This window comes from Nilaparvata lugens, chromosome 4 (assembly GCF_014356525.2).
Source record: "Nilaparvata lugens isolate BPH chromosome 4, ASM1435652v1, whole genome shotgun sequence".
In the NCBI taxonomy this organism is placed as follows: Eukaryota; Metazoa; Arthropoda; class Insecta; order Hemiptera; family Delphacidae; genus Nilaparvata; species Nilaparvata lugens.
Genome location: NC_052507.1, coordinates 30,644,780 through 30,662,149, shown reverse-complemented (window position 1 = coordinate 30,662,149; position 17,370 = coordinate 30,644,780). Strand labels below are relative to the sequence as shown.

Here is a 17,370-nt window from a genome sequence, read left to right as displayed (position 1 = left end):
AACTTTCTGTTGAGATATTTTTCTTTAAATTATAAAGCTAAATCAAAAGTAATATTGATATTCTATATTTTGCATATTCTATCATCCTCACTAACTTGTACTGCATAATAAGATGTGAAAGTATACAATGATGAGCTCTGGTCAACTTTAAATATAACCTTGAGCTTCAATAGCATGTAATATAATATTCAATTTGAAAAAATGGGGAAATATTGAATTTGATTCATTATTATAATAGAAACCATATTTTTTTGAATCATTTTAAAATCAAATTGCAACGCTAATGAATATTATTAAACATAATGATGAATTAGTAACAGACTTATGAGAAAAGTGCAACGCTTGCTAGGAATGAAGCCTGTACCGACTATTCCACGAATGAATTAATAATATTACTCGTTTAATTATTTGCCTGATAATGGAAAAGTTGCACTTCACCCGGAAAAACACAGACTTTCCCGAATAGTGGTGTCAGTCTTGTCTCTGACCTGTCAGTTTGATTGAGTTTTCGATTGAATGAGTTGGAGGAGTGTTAATGTGTCCAGTGTCGAGTCACTCAAGTGTCACTCAGTGAATGTGCGTGATATCACTAAAACTGCCGAAACAGCATTTATTCATTACACCGGTCCAGTAGGAAACCAATGGTAGTATTTGTCTGTTGGAAGAGTTGTAGTTTGGAGGTCGCACATTCTAACTCGGAGCCCTATGTACACAGGAAAGGGCTTCTCATGCTTCTCAAGAGAAACTTGTTTAATAGGACGGCAGCTAATGGTTTGTTGGGGTTGGGGGCGAGTATTTATGTGGCGGGGGGAGGGAACCGCTTTGGACTTGGCAAATATTATTATTTCGCTTTCTGCAATTCGACGGTTGTGTTTAGTCTGTTTCCTCTCACATTCTCGAAAAAGAGACGAATATTTGCCTTTCTCGTGGTGTTCCATCTCCTTTCTTGATCCTTGCTTTCGGCTGCTGGCAAACAATCGCACTCGTTTTGCAACACAACCCGCTCCATTCAGCGACACAAACTTCCTTCCAGGTACAACTCACTGACTCACCGGGTTCACCTGATCTTAACGATAGATCTGGTGCAGTTGATTTGATGTTTCCATGAAGTCGTGATTTATTGTAAACCTTCCACAATTCCGCCTTGGTTCTTGGAAGTGAAAGAATATTGAAACTAGCCAGATTGAAAAAGTTAGTTTTCCAATCGAATTAATTTTGAACTGGAACTAAATGTCAAAAGAATCGAAAAAACTTCATCTTTTCCCTGAAATATTTTCAAAGTTATCCAACACAACTGGAATTATCTTCGCACATTTTTTTAACCTTATATTCAAAAATAACTTTGTAACAGAGTTGATCATTTTCATTCTTTCTTCAGAACGTTAATCAGAAATCGTCGATTTGGAAAATAATCAGGTTAGTGAGCATTGATCAAAAATTCGTTGAATTCTAGTAGAATTTTAGTAAGTACGTCCACGTTCATAGTAATATGCATTTGGATTTGAATATTAGATTTCTTTATCAGCTCACGTTAATTAATTTGAGTATTTTATTCCGTATTTGGGTTAAATGTAGTATCTAATAGAATAAAGATATTTTGATGAATTGGTCTTTGGATTGATATAAATTAATCGAAATCCAATGAGGATGTGAAATGTAAATTTTATGAAAATGAAAATAGCGCATGGAATATGAAGAAACATAATTGTGAAATTGTGAAATGAAAAATTGAGCTCATATGATAGCCTACTCATCTTTGCTCAATAATTTCTGATTCTTTTTTGTAAATGCTTCATCATTTTGGAAACATTAAGCTTTTTGAATCAGGAATTTTCAACTGTATTCACTGATTGACTTGAAATTTCAGTTACACTCTTTCAGATTATTGTATGAATGTTGGTGTTGAGTTCAACTTTATTTCAATTGTTATCCATTGTCTCCTCCACTATCAAGTTGTTTTAGTTTTCGAGGACGTTTTGTGATAGATGGCACTCGTAGTCAATAGAAATTGAGCAAGGAGTTGGACAAAGCACAATTGGAAAGATATAGCAAAGATTTAGCAATGGAGTGATAGAAAAACAGGATTGAAGAAGGGTGGAACGAGATGGGTGGTTAAACAAAACCCGGCTGCAGCACTAACACTGCTTTTCTTCCATCTCTGTAGTAATCGATATATGTTCTAATCCAGAAGAAGAAAGCTTATCTTGCCAATACTTCTCACCAACAGGTCTTCCATTTAATTCGCTGGATTCCAGTGTCATCCTCATCCGTACGCTGCAAGATATATTGGCGCACAATGGAACCATGGATCTCGCAAATTGGAGCGATTCTTCCACGTCGAGTAGATAGATGAACATCTAAATGATCATTGAGGAATTATTTATTGACAGGTCTGGAGGGATTGAAGGTGCAGCGCAGGATGATGAATCGACTTCATATCAACAATTGATTCCCTCCTGGCAATTCATGATAATAGGAAATATTACATTCACCATAACAGGCTCTATTAAAGCGTCTATTATTTTAGAAGATAATAAGACATTGGAAAGATTATGGTACTGGATATCATTGATCTTGTATTATTTCTCACATGTGAACATCACTATAAGGATGTAGGCTACTCTTCTGGAAGCCAGTATGGATCAGTGATTCAGCTTTTTTTATCAATTCTACAACTATCAAGTCTGAAGATGAGATACTTTCTTCTATCCTAACATATGACTTGAAAAATTGAACAGCGAGTTTCTCATTTGAACCTGTTGAAACCATTATTGAATTAAAAAATCTGGTGTGGTCCACTCACACAACTTTCCTTGCCGTTATGAAAATTGATCACCTGACGCTAGTGTTCTCGCGCATCTCAAGTCTACTATTCAAAGATTTGAGCCAGCTGGTGACAGGGCAATAACGCTGGAGACACACATGAGGTCTGCTATCTCTTCATAGTGAATGATTTAATAGAATCAACAATAATTTGCAATTGAATAATCACATTTTCTCGAATTTAAAGCTTATTCTCAATTTTAGGTGAAAATGTTACTGAACATTAATTGTAGAGATTTTCATGCTCAATCTACTCCACTTGATTTTTTTTGTTTCAATTGTATCTGAAGCCTGATAATTGGGAATCTATCTGCATTGATGGGGCGGAGCTCCTGAAATTTTTACAGATATGGGACTTGTGGCAGTTGATAGAGCTTATCGATGACTATTTTAGTTATGAATTTGAAAAATCGTTGTAGCCGTTTCCGAGAAAATCTCGAAAAACCCTGTTTTTGACAACATTTTCGCCATTTTAGCAGCCATCTTGAATTGCATTTCATCGAAATTGTTCGTGTCGGATCCTTATAAGTTCCAAATTTCAAGTCATTCCGTTAATTGGTAGATGAGATATCGTGTACACAGACGCACATACACTCATACACACACACACACACACACACATACAGACCAATACCCAAAAACCAGTTTTTTGGACTCAGGGGACCTTGAAACGTATAGAAATTGGGGTACCTTATTTTTTTTCGGAAAGCAATACTTTCCTTACCTATGGTAATAGGGCAAGGAAAGTAAAAGTACTCTTAATAACTTCACACTTGATAATAGCTAAATTTTACTCAATCATCAGGGACGTTTTGACGTTGCGACGTTGGTGGAGTCGCCCCTGGTGTTTCTCTGCATGCCTCTGGATTTCGATGAATACCAGGTCAATCTCCAGATCTCTGTCCCTGTCATTGTTGAATATCAACAATATTCCTATAATTTGTATGAAATTGATGTTGCTGTCTCAGATACACTACCAAAGTTGTGCGAATACGTCCATACTGGATTTCATATCTGTTTGTACAGGAGTAGGCTACCTTCTTCTGTTCGAAAGGTAGCAATTTTATCCGATCTGTCAATAGAGGCTCTTATATTATTTGATTCCGATCTCTTCTCTCTTCTTCTCAACATCAGTGATCCAGTAATCGTAAGTGTAATTAAATAACCATATTAAGAAGTTTCTTTTCATTAATTGGAACACATAATCAAATCATGTGAGAGAATTAACAGAATTTCCCCAAAACTGTTTTACTCCCGAATTCTGATAGATTAAATACACAATGATCCATTGTATACTTTCATGGAATTGGTTGTTTTACAAACGAAAGCTTCACGAGACATCATTTTCTGATTCACAGAAAAAACATGACATTATTCCCAAATGCTTGGTGTTGGTGTTTATTTCAATGTTGTTTGCTTTCATCTTTCTCTACTTCTTTACATCTTTCTACATCTTTACATCTTTACGTAAGATGTAAAATAATATATCAAATATCTCTAGAACGTTTTGGCCACAAAAATTGGACATATTTATACACATGAGATGCACTGGGTGCATTCAATCACTATATTTCAAACTCTTTTATCTGTTCTAAGCATCTTCCTGAGGTCGTTGAGAAGAACAGAGGGAACTAGCCGGCATAGAATATGAGATTGAAGTATATCATATTCTTATTTTCGCTCAGAATGAAATTTTTCGAATAATTAATTTGTGATGCATCTTCATAGAATCAGATAATCCAATTAGGACTCAAAGAGTAGAGCTGCAATTGATCAAGAAAGAAAAATTGATCTTGAAATGGTCGGAGAAGTTATAAAGCTGTAATAGCTTCCATTACAGACAAGATGTAAATGAAGAAAATTGGTGAAGTTAGTTATTGAAAATGTTTCACAGACAAGAGATGAGAATGGAGAGGATAAGTGAAGTTAGTTATTGTTTGTTGAAGTACATAAAAACGAATAATAATATTTTTGAATGAGTTTCAATAGAGAATATAGTTTCTTGGAATAGAGAACCACACTATCCACACTAGATTGTACTTTTTGGAGGGGAACAAAAGAAAAGTAACTTTGATCGTGGAAAAAAGATTGATTTTTACTCTGAACAAGCGTGAAAACAAGGAGTCACGAGTCAAAGGGAAAAAGGAAGCAGACTGTTTATCACCAGATCTATTTCTCCTTCCATCACGTTCCCACTTTCCTCCATTCTCTCTCACTCTCACTCACCCTACAGCATTCTCTCAAAATTCGTGTGTACACCTGTAGTTCGCGTGATATTCTCCAGTTTTAGTTTGGTAGCCGGTTTCGAGCCTTCTTTCTGGTTTCCTGAAGTCTCGTGATTCCTCACTTGCCCAATTTCTGCCCAAGCTCTTTCTAACACACTTTTCTTTAATGCTTGAACAAACGTGGTGGGAGAGAGATACTTCCGCATCCATTTACTTACTTCCTACACATTTTTGTCTCATAAGGTTTGCGAGATGAGTTTGCAACTTTCCCATGTCATCTGATCAGGATGAAATACAGGGAGCATTCATCAAATCCAACCTTATATTATATCATGTTATTTGTAAATAGACTTTGGAAAATTCTCATTGAGTATTATATGGGAATGTTCAGATCTTGTACTGAAATAAATGAATACGACAGGGCTTTATAAGATTGTAAGTTGTACTGATTTGCATGAAAGTATTTCAGTATCTTCTTAATAGCCTATTCTGAGAAATACTCGAGTTTATGAAAAAAAGAATGAATACTTTTCAGTGTGAAGAGGAAGTGAGATTATATAATGTATGATATAATTGAATATGTCGATGATACTGGAGTATAGCTTCCCTAGAAACAAGTTTAAGAATATAGTGTTAGCTTATTTTCTTGGATGGCAAATGTACGTTTTTCTTCTCTAACTGTATGAAATTTGACGTTAGCCAAGAATGTTATGAGGCTAGAATGAAGGAGACACCGCAGCTTGCCAACCGGATTAGTAAGTGGAAGCAAAGAGTTTTATTAGATTGCAACTGAATGAGAGGAAGAAGACTCATCTTCATTACGCTCATAACTCAATAGCCTATACTGTATAGAAAAAGTGGAACCAAATGAAATTAGGGTTGACTGCATAGTACTTCATTTCAGCAGTGTCTCGACTTAGATAAGGGTTGTTGGCGATTTCGACTCTATTTCAAGCGCGTAATCTCGTCTTATGTCCCACAAACAGGCTAACATTCAAACAGCGTGAAAAAGAGAGTCTTCATGGAGAGAGAAAAGTGGCATACAGAAAGGGAGATCGTGATTGGGAGGGTAGGAGAGAGTAGTTGAGAGCAAGCGAGAAAGGAATAGAGGCAAGCAAAGCATTACAGTTAACTAACTAGATTAGCAAATATCCAGTTTAGGGAATTACACTCTTGTTGAGTAAGTTAAACACTTGCTAAGCCCTCGGGTTGGAAGTTGCCTGGCGATATGCTGGCCAAGTTTGTGCAGTCAAGAGGATATTAATGCAATGAGCTGTTGTACAATCAATGAAATATGAGCCCAATCCCAATATGTGTTCGATTGGCTGGTATTGATCGATTCGACTTGCTTCTTTCCACAAAGTAGTACCAGCGGTAGGTATAGGTACTAACAAACACGTACATTTGACTGATTACTGATACATTTTCAAGTGTGTTGGTTGAAGTTATATTTGAAATTACACACTTCAAATACCAATATTGTTTTTGATAGCTCTAAGTTCTCTGTGATAATGTTATTCTTACAAGTATAAGTTGACTTGCGATATTCTACTTCTGAAAATTATCGCGTTTCTCATTCTGTCGTATGTAGAACGTTCACTGATCAATCGCTTGTCATTGATTATCCAATTGAATATGAACACTTATTGAAAGAATGTAAAAAAGCCGGTTTTATCGAGTCAAAGCGGATAAATTTTAGACATTGTGTTGAATTTATGAGAGGATTTATTGTCTCAATACTGTAAAAATACACTAAATAATATATATGGAATATTCCAAAGATGCATATCAAAGAGTTGGTTTTTTGAAATTATAGCAGTAGTATTATATAATAATATAGTACAGATATCTGCAATCTTTATGAATCTTGTTCAATGTGAGCTTGTTACTTCTTATCTACGAGTAGATTTGAAGATTCGAATTCTAAGCATAGAATCTGATGAATGAAGACCGCTATAATATTGTTCCTGTTGAGTGTTCTCAAATTTAATTATTTGTCCTTCGATTATTAGTTATTATCTGTTAATTTTCAGTTGAATATTGATGTAGTGGGACCTGAAACTATCAGCAGCATTTTATTTTATTAATATATAATATTAATATAAGTATTATATCACTATACATCAATATAATATCAATTAAATAAATTTTAGCAGAATGAATCAATAGAGGCTATTTTACTTTCATATTTATTTCTCATATATTCCGGGCCCAAAATCCAATATAAACGCTTTTTAAAGAAGGAATATATCACAGTGATATTATTCAAAATCTAAGATTACATCGGCAAATATTGGACTGTTGAGTTGAATGATCTGTTCTGTGAGAAAATTACGAATTCATGAATTGGATTGTGAGATAGATGTCAATGTCATTTGGTTTGCTTGAAGAGCTACAAATTCATGCAAGACGTTGTGCCTGCCTTCCAGCTTGCACGTTGTCCAACATCAGCTGTGCTCTCACTGTGACATCTGCAACTGCTTGCTTGCAACATTTCTTCCTCCTTCCTCTTCCTCCTCCACCATCACCTCCTCATTCTCTTCCTCCTCCCATTTTCTTCCTTCTTCCTCTTTTCCGGAATCGCGACTTGAATAAATAAAATATGACGAATGGAAGGATCCTCTGCCGGAAAGCAGAAACGACACAGGAAATATTCAGAGCACACGGCCTCACCAAGAGTGACCGTTTATTCAGAAATCCCCTTCTGACATCAAAAATATTAGGGCGCGTCGTGGAAAAATATTTCCTTGTTATTGTGATGTTTCTGCATTGGTAGAGCAGCTTAATGTCGATGTAATCGGAATGCTACTTCCAGAAAGGACATAGTTATTAGTGAATAAGCAAAATTCAGGTTCTCAATTCTACAGAGCTCCAGGTACGTTCCACAATAATTTTATTGAATCAAATTTGAAATACTTTTGCTTAAATACATAATACAGCTTAAATACTCAAATACTTAATAAGCTTAAATACTTTAATACAGAGGTTTCGGTAAAAATTGAAACCCAAGTAAAAAACCCACCTAGATTTACATTATTATTCTCAATGAGAGAAAACACTTTAGTACTTTTTCTCATACTTTATTATTGTATTATATCCTAATTCCATTTACTTCTTTCCTCTTTCAAGATGAAACAATTAATTTTGATTGTTTAGAATAATAAAAAAATAATAATAATATTAATAATAATATCTTTCCTCGGTGTGTTTAATTATTGTAGAATAATAAAACTAAGCAATTTCATTTTTGTGTGGCATTTCGCATTCACTAAAAAATTTCCCGCAAAGGATTCCCCACTAACAGCGATTTGTGAAGATTATCAATTCATCATTATTTCATGCACCAAAAAGACAACTTGACTTTAAAGAAAATTAACTTTGAATTATTATTACTCTATTACAATAATATTGTTTAGTATAATAATCGTTTTAATAATAATTATGATGAGGTTATGGTTTAACTATTGTAAAATTGGTAATCTTCGAATAAATACGGGAGCCTATTGAATCAGTGTCGATGACTGACATTCAATTCTGTAACAATGCTACGAATACAGTTTAATACATTCTCAGAGCAGTTTCTACATTTTTTATTGAGTATTCTGTCCATATTAATATATACTGCGAGTGTTATTTGCGTAGTATGATATGAATATTGATTGAAACGGTCTTCCAATTATACTTTTATCCTTCCACTAATTCATTGATTGAATTACTCAATCTCATTTTCCCTTGACAGAAATCAGTAATTGAATGCGGTGCTAGAAAGATAAAAATATTTATAAAATATCAGGATTCATAGACATCTATTACCAACGATAATGGATGATCAACTTTTTAATTGTGGAATCGAATATTATATTATATATTGTAATCCTTTCAACGATTCAATTGAACTTATTGTGTTCAAAAGTTTCTCTTGAAAATCTCATCTGGATTCCATAACTTTCCTCTGTGTTGAGATCGATAACATTGATTCATGAACAATTTCGACGTTGGAAATCTGTTTGGAGAAGAGGATCTATAAAGCTTTGTGACTGTCACTTTGCTTTCACTCCTGCAGATAGACTTATTTGGGAAAGAAGAGAAGCCGAGGTGAGTTCGGGAGGCTTATAACTGATGTCCCAGACTCATGCTCGGGAAGGGACTCCCCAAAGTAGGACCATGAATCATTTATTAATCTAATCCCGTCGAGAGATAACTTGCCTGGCTCTATTCTGCTTGGAGCCCCCTCTTACTCTTCAACCCCCCACATAAGGACCACACTATGTCCACTGAATCCACTATTCACTTTCAAAGCAGTACCAGCGCCGGCTGCCCTATCTATTTGTTCGTGGTTCGATTATGTAAGCTTAATTTTGAATCTGAATACCGCTACAAGCTTGAGTGGAGCTTTATACTGTTCATCTTTTGTCATACAATTCTATGCATATCCACGAATAATTCATCAGTATTCTTGTTATTAGGAACATTTTTGAAACGAGAACGTAACATGAACCTACTACAATATTTTATTCCAAAAGAAATAATTCTTATTCTTGAACTATTTGAAATAATAATTATATCATGATATGTCTGGATTGAAAAATGCATAACTGTATCGTCCCACACTCAAATTGTTCCCACTAGTTGATAAATCTTAAATATGTTCTCATTCTCCTTCTGGTTGATTCTCTTATTGATTAGTCAATATTTACAATGGAGACATTCACATATCATGGTTCAAAATCTTTATCTCATAAAATTCATAAGCACTTTCCCATTCATAAGTTCATGTTCATAGGTGGAGCCTGAAACATTGGCTGGCGTATGTCACCTTCCCTCTTCTTGTAATTATTTTGATCCGTGCTTCCTTCAAGAAACACATGTATCAGGGAAAAGGTGAATTCCGTACAACGAAGACTCGCCATAATATTTCATGGATTCTTTTGGCTTTTACGAGGCGCGTCGAGGGAAGTGATCAAAAGAAAGAAGCAAGCCATCTCTGTTCGTTTTCGTCTCTCGGTGTTCATTCCTAGACGCTTCTCACTAACTCTTTCTCACACACTCTCTTACTCTCTCTATCAATGTATCTGTATGTCTGTCTCTTTTCCTTGCATCCTCTCCTCCTTCCCTGGCCATTTCCTCCGTTTTCCTTCTCATTCTACTTTTCCTTGACACTCCAGGCTGGAAATTTCATCCAATCTCTCTCAGTTCTCAGCTGGAAATATCATTACGAGCAGCATACATACATATATCGAAGCTACTCTCAGCACTCACTGGAATACTCGACCTATCGGCTACCAATATAAAACATATTTTTCAAGACAGGTGTCTATTCGTCTTGTAATGAGAAATGTCAATCTCCGAATAGTGAACTAGTTACTCATTTATCTTGTAAACAATTGTCAAACTCATTGAAAATCTGATGACAAATTTCCTAATACGTTTTGCAAACGCTTCTAGATTGATTCCACTATTGATCAGTTGTGTATGACACGTTACTTGTAACTAAATGAACAAAACTTTGATAATTATCCTATAAATAATAATCTAGACAACAAATTGTATTTTTCAATCAATTGAACACTATTTTTAGGAGTATTTTTCAAATATAAAATGTTGATTTCTTTGGAACATAAACTCAAGTTTTATTCTGATTTATGAAGGTTTTATAATTCTCAAGAATTTGAGAGGTGAAACTCACCAATTTCATCTGCTTGGAGCACAGACGATAATCTCCTGACATACTTTTGGCTGAAAGCGCGCTCAGCGATCAATCCAGAGCCAGTTTATTATTCTACCTTGCTTGCTTCATGATAAACCCATCAAGGCTGGTGAGAATTATTGCTTTTGTATAAGAGATTGAGGGTGTCGAGGATATTGATAAATCCAGTGTTGCTTAGAGATGATTCTGGTATGATGGAGAAGAGAAAGGAGAGAGCTGGAAGAAGGATAGGTCCCGTGGGAATGAGAGAGAAGGATTGATGGGAAAAATTGTGAGACGAATAGAGAAAAGATGGGTCGCTCTTTCTGCACTAAATCAAAGTGTTCGGTGCATGAGATAGAGCGAATGTAGGACGCGCGCGGGCTCGTTTTCTCAGTTTGCTTTTCTTATCTTCTGTCCGTACTTCTTTTCATCCCCGACAAACGTCGACGAAGGAGCAGGCAGAGATGAAAGGGTGTGGACAGAGAATAAATTCTGTTCATAAGACGCGCGCGTTCAGTTTCATATTTCATACTCTTCTATATCTTTTCAATAACGGTCGTTAACATTGAAATTCTAGACTTCACCAGAACAGTATCGACAATAAATCGTTGCTCGATCATCGACAACGATCCTACCATGAGAAGTGATACACACGGGCGCATGCAGTTAGAGTACTCCACTGTTTCTTTTCTCATGTCGAATTTGAAAGCTTCTGTCTGCTTCGAAGTTATATAGAATTCCAAATTCTATTTCATCTTGAAATGTTCTGGGAATATTCCCTATTCAATTGTAACCTTCGACTTTTTCATCTTTGGAACGTTCGTAAATATCACTCTAATTCCCACAAACTGGAGATTCTCCAGATATAATTGAGTTATCTAGCTCCAGTTTGCAAAGAAATTGCAGTTTTCAATTGCATTCAAATTAAATGTTCATGCATTTTCTACGTAAAAGGATTCTGGAGACGCAAGGAATACCCTTTATGACGCTCAGAATTTTTGATTATTTAATGATAAATTAATCAGACAGCTTCATTCAATATTATGGTAACATTGAGGGTGAATATGATTTGAATACAAACAATATGGTTCGGACAATAGTTAATGGCTGTAGCCAGACTAGAAAGGAAAAATAATTTATTCATATGGTATTTGGGTCAAACAATATTAATCATTATTCATCCATATGAACTGATTGATAGTCGATAGTAGAGATTGCCAATTGATGATAAATATTCAATCCTATCAAGAATTAAATAATTAATACTGAGAACGGCAATCGTATAATTATATGTTAATGATTTCAATGAATGCACAAAAATGTAGAATGATACAATGTTCACTTGAAATACATAATCAAATACCTAGTATATCATCAAACTGTATCCAAATGTAATAGTGTTCCTCAGAAACATCATTATGTCAGTTCACAGTAACGGAGTTCAAGTCAGCTGAGATGTTTCGAAGCATTTAAGTGAAGTGGTGCAAGCTCAAGAAGTCGAACGAGAAGTCGTTTCAAGCATCTTGTAAACTGCAAACACTGGAAAAGCTCGGTTTTACTGTGAATGTGGAACGTGGACTCATCTGAGCGACTGAAACCCGGTTACATTGACTGCAATGCGACAACGCTCGTTCCAACGTGCCGTTTACACTCACCACTGTAGTGGCATCTGTGGCACACTCAACACTTTATTCGTCATCTGTGAGCTCGTCTAAACATCCATGCCTCCCCGCTTTATAGCTCAAGTCCAAAGTGATCTTCAAGAAACTGTAGACACTAAACATCGTGCTAAGCGCTATTCACCCTCACCCATCCCCGCGTAATGACTTCAATACAAAGTTATTTTCCTCGCTTATTACTTTTTTCAAGCGTCATATGCAGGATATACCTTGCCTGGATGACTGGTTCAAATCATAGACAGCTATGGAAGAGAAATGAACGGCTATTGTATTTTTAAAGGTCGTAAAAACGTTTGTGACAGCGTTATTATTACATCATGAATGGGAAATTAGAGTGGATTTTTCTGGTGATTGAACTGACTATATTTTACTATATTTTGAATGAAATTGTTTGTGAGTACTTGAAGGAACATTTGTACATATTATGATACATATTTAATTTGTCAACTGATTGATGAATATTTTCAAACCCATTCGTTGGAATAATGAATAATCTATCAAGCATACCATTTGGATGTGTGTATTGACAACAAGCAATCTTATGAATAATCTACTAAGCACATTAAGATGTGTGTATTCACAATAAGCAATCTTATGAATAATCTACTAAGCACATTTAGATGTGTGTATTCACAATAAGCAATCTTATGAATAATCTACTAAGCACATTTAGATGTGTGTATTCAATAAGCAATCTTATGAATAATCTACTAAGCACATTTAGATGTGTGTATTCACAATAAGCAATCTTATGAATAATCTACTAAGCACATTTAGATGTGTGTATTCACAATAAGCAATCTTATGAATAATCTACTAAGCACATTTAGATGTGTGTATTCAATAAGCAATCTTATGAATAATCTACTAAGCACATTTAGATGTGTGTATTCACAATAAGCAATCTTATGAATAATCTACTAAGCACATTTAGATGTGTGTATTAACAATAAGCAATCTTATGAATAATCTACTAAGCACATTTAGATGTGTGTATTCAATAAGCAATCTTAATTCTTAATACCTGTATATCCTTGAAGTATCATCAATACTCCTTTGAATCTGTGTTACAGTTCCACCTGGACAACCGACAATTCTCAATGAGAGGAACAAGGAGATCCAAATGAAGGCTGGTCCATACATTGAGGGAACTGAGTTGAAGCTGACATGTATTGTCAGAGGTGGTGAGTAGCAAGCAATTCAATATTTCCAATCTCAACCGATCTTAGAAATCGTGAAAAAAGATCTTTGGTTTGTAATTAAATGGAAATTTCAGTTTACTAAGATTCTATTTAGTAAATCTGAAAGTTTATTTTTGTTAGAGATGAGGAAAACTCAATCTGATTTTTTTTATCTAAGACCATGTTATAATGTGAACATTGGAACATTACAATTAACCCCATAAGAGCTTCCTTCACGCAATATAAATTTTCAAAACAATTAAATGAATCGTGAAAGCAATATAGTAACCAACATTTTTAATTCATCTGTCGGCATAACGCGTTATGTACGTTTTATTCACGCTCATTTCTATATAGGTAAGTTAGTTTATTTCTAACCCAACAAGTCAGGAATTTGATACTGTACTAGTAGTTCTGTGAACAGTAGACCTCACGCAGTATTCTCATCCACAAGTACCTGACTGAAACTATAGACCTTATGGAAATACAGCAATAGACTGGCTTCTCCACACATCTGTGTAATCACTTGTCAGCTGATTTGTGATGGATAATTCTATAGTCTGATTTTTACTCCAATAATGGCGTATGAGGGAGGCTCCTTTTTCCTTTTATATTATCCTTCAAATGCAAAATTTCCAAAAACCTTGTATATACGTCGACGCGCAATTTAAAAAGGAACATACCTGTCAAATTCCATGAAAATCTATTACCGCGTTTCGCCGTAAATGCGCAACATATAAAAATATAAACATATAAACATTGTGATGAATTTTTTGAGTAAATCTCATGAAAGGAGAGAATTAACTATAAAAATTATAATTACCCTTATAAAATATAAATCATTTTTCCAAAGAATTATTTAATAAAATTATAATTATTTTCCAATTAAGTACAAACCATTTATGAATTGCTCATTGAACTTTTTGGAGGTTATACTTTTGTTTACAATTTGTAAAGAGGTAAATTTTTGCCATCCATTCTTATGTGGTGCGGTATATTTGATATATACTGGAGCGGTTGCTAAAATCCCTATTTTGCAAATAAATTTGCAAAAAGTTAAGGCCGTCCGGCTTGCAAATATGCTGGGTTCAGACCGCAGCTTTAGCTCAGTAGTAGATGCATGAATATTCCAAATATAATGAATTACCACAGGGTTCAATGACTGGTGATCAATAATTCTTACCGCTGCTTCCGTGAAGTTCTTGAAGAATACCAATAAGGAAGTCAAAAAGTTAATTGGTGACTGATTATCAGTAACCATATATTTATTCAATCGAGAATAATGAGAATCAACTATGGTTTTTCTAGCCGACTCTTAAAACGCTTGTCATGAATACAGGTATGCACCAATTTACCCTTTTGAAATTCCTTGAAACTTACAACGCCAGTTCTTGAAGTTCTCTGGATATTCTACAGTATGATATACTGTAGACCTATTAATATAATTATCCATAAGATTTTTCTGGCTGAATAGTATTACTATCATCAAAGGATGACAGGTAATAAATGCTCTGAATAAGATCAATATTAATTGATTCACTGATTTGATATGCTGCAGAAGAATATTGCTTGGTACCAAGACAGCTCAAACTATATATCACGAGATGAATTAGGAAATAAAAAAAACTTCTAAGATCTTGTATACTGACATAAAACATGAAATATATTCCCATAAAATAATACATATAAAATATTCTTATATCTATAATTCTCTTTAAATAAATAAATTTTCTAATATTTGAATAATTATCACAAGGTTTATTAGCATTCACAATATTGTGAGCTGTAAAAATATATATGTATATTTAATACTGATACGTGGACTTCAAGTCAATTCAGAATTAGACAAATTGAAACCTGTTCAGTATATAGATTTACTAGAACATACTTTGATCAATAAACAAATAATAATTATTAATAAAAATAACAATTTAATATCTCAGGGTTTATGAGTTCGTGCTGTGCATGGAAATAAGCTTCCTACATATATCAATAAATTCATAAAAGAGTTTTTATAACTTATATGATAGTAGTTGATACATTGCGAATTTCTTAAACTTGAATAAATTTATATAGTGCTTTGATCAATTCACTGATAAAGGCCTTATTTAAATGAGCTCATTTAAGACAAATTTTGCACACTCACTATAATGATGTTCTTGAAGTTCTCGTAGAATAATTAATTATCCTCAATAATTGATTAGGCAGGTCCTTTTCGTCTCCGCTAGGCTCATGTATGGTCCAGATTTCTTATAAATTTCTATCAGTATTAAAAATATATTTATGGGAATAAATTACAATTAAGAACTCTTTAGCAACACTGAGTTCACAAATAATCAACAGTAATTACATATACTTGACATTTAAAAAAGGGATTGACTTGATGCTTTTAAAAATTAATAGGAAGAAAGAACCCTACTCTCCATGTGCTCCTCACAGGTCGAGATCACAAGCCAGAGAGAATGATTTTCAGAAAAATTTCATCTCTTCCTTTAACGATTTATAAGCTTTCCTCTGATTGGTTTTCTAATCTTAGTAAGACGTGATGTAATTGGTTACTTGAGATTCAGGGTTTTCCCAATCTCAACTCCCAATCCAGGGTTTGTTATACAAAGATAGATAAAAGTTTCTAAATAAATAAATTAAGTAATAGTCTGAGAGTATTCCAATAAATAAATCTTGATATACGATGCTATAATATGATATACATTTAATTTTTTATGTGAGCTTTGTGTACTCTTGGTTTTCATACTTTTTTATATTTCAATAAATACTCGTGTAACAATAATAGTTGTCCTTATCTATTTACATAAACCTTCCCTATTATATATATTTTATGAGTAAAAACTATAATTCAATTCGTAATAGTTGATTGAGCAATCAGCTGATTTGTTAGGTATTGATTCAATAAACTGTCGATTGATCCTAGATCGATTGATGTATTAAATCAAAACAAAGAATTCCAACCTCAAAATGTACTTGCAATCTTTTATTTTTTATAATCTGCCAATAATAAACAAGCCGCTTCATAATTTTATTTACTGGCAAAGAATGCTCATTATTGTTCAATTACAATTTTGCATGGTTCTCTTATCGCTTTAGATAATATGATTACTCTTTATCATAAATAACATTTGATTTTACTTGAGTGGTACCTTGACTAGGCTATCTATTCTTTCCATTTTACAATTCTACTAAAGCTCAGTAGTTTATTTCAAAAGTATTTTATGATGCTACAACACCACGTCACAAATTGATCAGATATTTTGTAACAGCTCAGACACAGCTGACTGACTCAATATTATTAATGTCATGCCAGGTTCCAATGCAAGCTATAATATTTCCAAAATTAAGAACCATTGAAGAAGGATAAGGAATTCCAATATTAAAAAGAAATAAATAAAATGTATTATCGTTAAAATTATTTATTACTCACGAAATTACATTATAATGTTGAATGTTGTAGTAACGAACAAGGTCATAGCATGAATATTGTATCATTGATAAGAGCAGCAAAATTAATTGTAACAGTTTTGAATATAATAAGAATTTTATAGAAATATTGAATTATAAATTATTGTTTCAACTGAGTCACATGGTGAATGAAACTCTTTGGCAAGCCTAAGCCAATCATATGTCATAGAAATGGCACCAAAAGGGATGATCGTTTGGAAGCATCATATATTAATCTGTTATCAGCCAGCAAACTTGCCTTATCATATATGCTAGTGCATGCACACTGTATAGGGGAACTGTATATAGAGAATTAAGCA

The 17,370-nt window shown here is 34.0% G+C and overlaps 1 protein-coding gene across 1 annotated transcript in view; it reads left to right on the top strand.

Moving 5' to 3' along the window:
- Positions 1-17,370, top strand: part of LOC111051551 (nephrin) — an 807,626-nt gene that overhangs the window by 660,631 nt on the left and 129,625 nt on the right. The window contains exon 4 of the mRNA XM_039427333.1: positions 13,490-13,600. Coding sequence (XP_039283267.1) covers positions 13,490-13,600 — 111 coding nt within the window. The remainder of the gene's footprint in view (positions 1-13,489; positions 13,601-17,370) is intronic.